The sequence below is a fragment of the Grampus griseus genome (assembly GCF_964374135.1).
Source record: "Grampus griseus genome assembly, chromosome: 17".
In the NCBI taxonomy this organism is placed as follows: Eukaryota; Metazoa; Chordata; class Mammalia; order Artiodactyla; family Delphinidae; genus Grampus; species Grampus griseus.
This window is the reverse complement of record NC_139011.1, coordinates 1758725-1763803: the sequence shown is the minus strand read 5'-3', so window position 1 is coordinate 1763803 and position 5079 is coordinate 1758725. Positions and strand designations below refer to the sequence as shown.

At 62.9% G+C, this 5079-nt stretch overlaps 1 protein-coding gene across 1 annotated transcript in view; it reads right to left on the bottom strand.

The window, feature by feature from the left end:
• Positions 1 to 3258: 3258 nt before the first annotated feature.
• Positions 3259 to 5079, bottom strand: part of TSNARE1 (t-SNARE domain containing 1) — a gene marked incomplete at its 3' end in the record, with an annotated part of 79827 nt that continues 78006 nt past the window's right edge. The window contains exons 13-14 of the mRNA XM_082675309.1: positions 3743 to 3848; positions 3259 to 3644 (exon numbers count right to left, since the gene is read on the bottom strand). Of these exons, the coding sequence (XP_082531435.1) occupies positions 3259 to 3644; positions 3743 to 3848 (492 nt within the window). The remainder of the gene's footprint in view (positions 3645 to 3742; positions 3849 to 5079) is intronic.

Genomic DNA, 5079 nt, shown 5'->3' with positions numbered 1-5079 from the left:
ACGCGGCCGTCCCTCTGTGCCCATGCGTCCTGATCTCCTCTTCTTATAAGGACACGAGTCACGTTGAATCCGAGGTCACCCCAGAGACCTCGCCTTACCTCAATCACCTCTGAAGGCCCCGACTCCAAACACAGTCACCCGCTCAGGTCCTGGGGTGAGGACTTCAACATCTGAACTTTAGGGGGACAGAATTTAGCCTGCATCGGGCCCAAAGCTGTGGTCTTGTTATTCCTGCAACTGCCGGCCCTCCCTCCTCCTCTGCACCCCGAGGCTGCCCACTGCACACTAAGTGACCTCTGCCTGTGGGTTCACGTGGCTCTTCTTCTGAGGGTCCCCCAAAGGCCTACGGGACTCTCCCCGAAAGGACCGTCTGCCAGGATCTCGGCTGCCTCCCGTCCAGCGCTTCTGCCTGGGGTGGCGAGGGGCTGGCGGTGCGGGGACAAGTTGGATTATTTTGCTTCCCCCTGCAAGCCCTCAAAGCATTTACAGTCCTGGTTTTTTCCACGTGAAGCTGTCTCCTAGCAGGGGAGCTGCATGGGCTGCTGAACCCGCAGTGTACCACGAGGGATCTGCCCAACTCCTTGCCTGCGGCTCCCCCAAGCCGGGGACCTGGCCTTACTCACTTGGGGTCACATGGACGGGCTCACGCACTTGGTAAAGCAGCACGCCGAAGGGACCGGGCATGAACTGGAAATCCTGAAACCGGGCTCCAAGAGGCCCCCAGCTCTCTCCATGACTCCGGCCATCACCCCTGCGCCCCCAAGGCCACCTGGCCTCAGATTTGCCATGGTGACCTGGGGTCTCTTCAGGATCTGAGGAAAGCTGTCCTGGCCGCCCTCCAGCCTGTCTCACTGGAACACAGAGGTCTTGCAGTCAAGCAGAGCAAGACACAGAAACATGGCCTGCCATGGTGGCTGACGCCTTCTAGACGCCCCGCGTCAGAACCCTTCGGTCTTCACACCTATGGGCTGCTCTGTGCACAGGACGCTGCTGCCCTTCCCCCTCTCCTTAAAACCCCCGGGCACCTGTCACCCAGCCTCCACGGGGTCTCCTCCTCTCCCTGCTGCCCTGTCCCCGGGCTCCCACACGGGGTCCTCAGAGTCCCCCTGGCCCCCGGGCCCCGCACAGGACAGCAATGCTGCCCGCCCTCACCACCCTCCCGGTGGTCCTCCTCTCCCCCATCTCCCTGTCCAGGCCCACCATCTGCCTGGTCACCCGGCCCAGAGTCTGGGCAGAAGGCACAGAAGGTGCTGGAACCCCCCCGGGAGGGTCAGATGTCTCCCCGCTGCCTCACCTCACATGCTCCTCCCTCAAAGCTCGGCTTCTGACCAGCTCCTGTCTAAGCCAAGACCCAGCCTCCTCCTTAACGGATCTTCAGGCCACCCCGACCCCAGACCCTTGGTTCCCCTTCCCGCAGGAACACCCCTGCACTCGAGGCCAGGCAGGGCCCCCGTCCCCCTGCCTGCCACCCAGGCTCCCTCGTGCACCCGCAGACCGATGGCCCAACAGGCAGGCACCCCATCCCAGTCGTGCCCTGCCTGGCCCTCAGCGGGCAGAGAGCACACTGGCCCTTGGACGCAGTCAGACCTCTACTCAGCCTGGGCTGCTGTGTCCTCAGCACTCAGTGCAGGGCCCAGAGCAGGTGTCTAATAGGGATTATGGGACTGGCCAGGGTCAGAGTTCAGCACAAGACCAGGGTCAGAGTCCAGCACGGGACCAGGGTCAGGGCTCAGCATGTGACCAGGATCAGGGCTCCGAGTGTGACCAGGATCAGGGCTAGGTTGGGATCCGAGTAGGTGTTGACCAGGGTTAGTGGGTAACCTTGGAGAGCAGTGTTCATTGCCTATAGAGAGGTATGTGTCCACCGCAGTGGGCATCTTAGTGGACAAGCAGGGTCCGTGCCTTTCACCTGGAATGAAGCCCTAGGAAGACGCCAGACATGGCACTGAAATGCACTCTGTCTTTGTAGGGCTGAAGGAAAGGCCGCCATGGAGAACACAGGTGTCCTCCAGACCGCGGGGGAAGAGGAGGCTGGAAGGGCGCCGGCCACGCTGCAGAGGGCTGGATGGGCAGCTAAGGAGTTTGCGCTCTCTTTTGTGGACAAGAGTTGCTGACATGCTGCTGGCCCCATGGTAAACAGAGAAACCAGGAAAAGTCCCTCCCACTGTGTGTGTTCCACCCTGGTCTCTGCTCCCCTCAGTGCCAGGCTGCCTGGGAGCCCTGGGACCAGCACGCTGTCCAGTTCACGCCAGGACCTCAGCCTCTTGCTTCCGGAAAAGGCTTTCATCACGAGTCTGGAGAAGGAGGCCAAGGGGAAGCTGGAGGTGGCACAGCCCCAGGGCCACGAGGACCCCAACAGCCACCCGAACTGTGCGCTGAGCCCCTGTGCCCTGCCTGGCAGGGCCAGGAGCTGGGGCCAGCCCCGAGGGACCCCACAGGGCCAGGAGTCACAGGTGAGGCGGATCTGACACCGGCGGGGGGCATCAGGGCTGCCTGCCGGCCAAGGGCAGAGGCAGAGCCCAGGCGCAGACAGACGGGCTCCATCTCACTTCCTGTCAGCATCACCCTCCTTATCATCACTGCCTTTTTTTGTTGTTATTTTATGCTTATATGAGAAAAATATCTTTTTCCAAGAAAAGTCGACAGGTATAAAATGGCATCCCACCCCATCCAGTACCAACGAGCATATGTTCACATACATATATACACCCCACACCGCAGGCATAAAATTGAGAGAAATAACCGCAGGCCCACAGGGCGTGGTTCCCTCCGGGCGGAATCAAGAGGATGCAGGGGTCCAGCCCCCTCAGTCCGTACGCCCACGCAGCAGGCGGGCTTCCAGGAGTCACTCCAGGGCACACGCCGGGGGCTTTCTGGGTGCCCAGCAGAGCCACACTCCAGGGCCCACACCCGAGGCAGTGGTTTGGGGGAGCTGTGCTCTGCGTGCTTCTTCCCGCAGCTCCGCTCACCCACTGCCCGCCGAGAGGCGCCCCGTTCTGCACTCCACAGCACTCGCCCCGACGGTCGGAACACGGGATGGGAGCGGAGGGAGCTCGGTCCGCCCACCGGCGTCACCCCTGAGTAGACCTCAGCCCAGCCCTCCGTTCGCGTCACAGGCCCACGGACAACGGCAGGACGGAAGGGGCAACCACAGGCCAAGTCCCGCATCCTCTCGGGCTCCATCGAGGCCCCATCTCTGCCCCTCAGAGGGGCAGGACTGCAGTCCCTGCTCTGCGCGCGGCCCACGGGGTCTGGACCCTAGATCTCCTCCTCCACCTTCAGGATCATCCCCGAGAAGACCTCCTGGCCTGTGTGGCTGCCTTGGGGGCTGCCCTGGGAGCCTCCAGCTGGCCTGCAGGCTGCTCCGCCCCCAGGGCAGCCATCTGGGACTGCGGGCGAGGCGCCCCGGGGCGGGAGGGCCTGCACCAGCCTCTCCAGGGTCCGGTTGAGGGCCTCGACGCCGTCGGCCAGCCGCTGGCTCTGCTCGGCCAGCCGCTGCAGCAGCAGGTTCTGCTGGGCCATCAGCGCACTCTGCTGCTGGGACCAGGAGCTGAGCAGGGCGCCCTGCTGCCGCTGCGAGTCCAGCAGCCGCCGTTCCACGTCCGAGGCCTCAGGCCCTGTGGGCTTCCCGGGGGGCTGGGGTGCTACCGAGGAGGGCGGCGAGGGCCGGGAGGCCCCGGGGAATGTGGCCGCGGGGGGTGCCGAGGCCGGGGAGGCGGGCGGGGAGGGTGAGGAGGGGGACGCAGGGAGGGCTCCTCGGGGGTCCAGGGGATCAGCTTCAGGCAGGCTCGGCCCATCCAGCGTCCGCAGGGGTAGCCATAGGCAGCCGGGGGCCTCGTCCTCGTCGGCTGGCAGAGGGAGACAGGAAACGTGAGCCTTCGCCAGCCAGGACCGGGGCAATGCCAGGGAGCTCCACCTGCACGAGGCCCTCTGCCCACGCAGCTATTTAGGTCTCGCGGGGCCCCTCTGCAGTGGGCAGCAGCGCCCTCGCTAGGACACCAAGACTCAGAGGGCGAAAGACGTCCTCCAGTAACGTCAAGGTAAAACTTCAACCTGGCAGCTCCAAAGCCAAGGTGCCACCACCATGCTGCCATCTGTCTGTCCATCCACCCACCCACCCAAGCTGGCCATTATCTACCGCCCCTCCTGTCTGCCCATCTGTCTACCTACACATATGCACCCACTCATCCATCCCCTCATCTATCCGCCCATCTGTCTGCTCATCAAGCACCCATCCGTCCCTCCATCTGTCCACCTCCTTCCTTCCTTTCATCCTTCTTCCTTACAGCCATCCATCCATCCATCCACGTGTTCATCTCTCAGCCATCCATCCTCAAAGCACCCGTCCATCATCCATCCTTCCATCCATCCATCCTTCCATCACCCGTCCATCAACCACCCATCCATCCTTCCATCACCCGTCCATCAACCACCCATCCTCGATCCGTCCATCCATCCACCCACTTGTGTATATACCCTTCCAATCCTTCAGTCCCTCCATCCCTCCATCCATCTACCCATCCATCCGTCCACCAAGCGGACATCCCATAAACATGAGCAGCTGTATATAAAGGCAGAGCTACCCCAGGGTCGCAGGAAAAGCCAAGACCTGGACTCCTACAAACTGGGCTCCAGAATCAGCTCTTCCTCTTGACAGCCGTGTGACCTTGGGAAAACCCTTCTGTCCTCTGGGTCTCAAATCCCTAGTCTGCAAATGAGAGGCCCAGCTGAAGGCTAACCTTCCAGGTGGCTGGGTGTGGAGGGTGAGTCAACCGCGGTCCCAGGGAAAAGCCCTGGGCCTGAGCCCCAGGTTGTGGTGTCCTGCCTTGCTGACACCTGCCGACACGCTGCGTGGCAGTGGGCAAGAGCATGAGGAATTACTGCGGGGGGGCGACTCCGGGCTGTCCCTCCTGGATCTGAGCCCCTCTCACCTCACCTATGGCACAGGGGGTCCTGCTTTGCGATGGAAAAGGGGCGATGACAGCACCACCGCAGAGGCCTGGGCGCACACGCTCCCTGGCGCCAGGGGGATTCTGAGCCTGGTGTGTCCGCGGGCACAGTGACCGCCCGTCCGCCTCC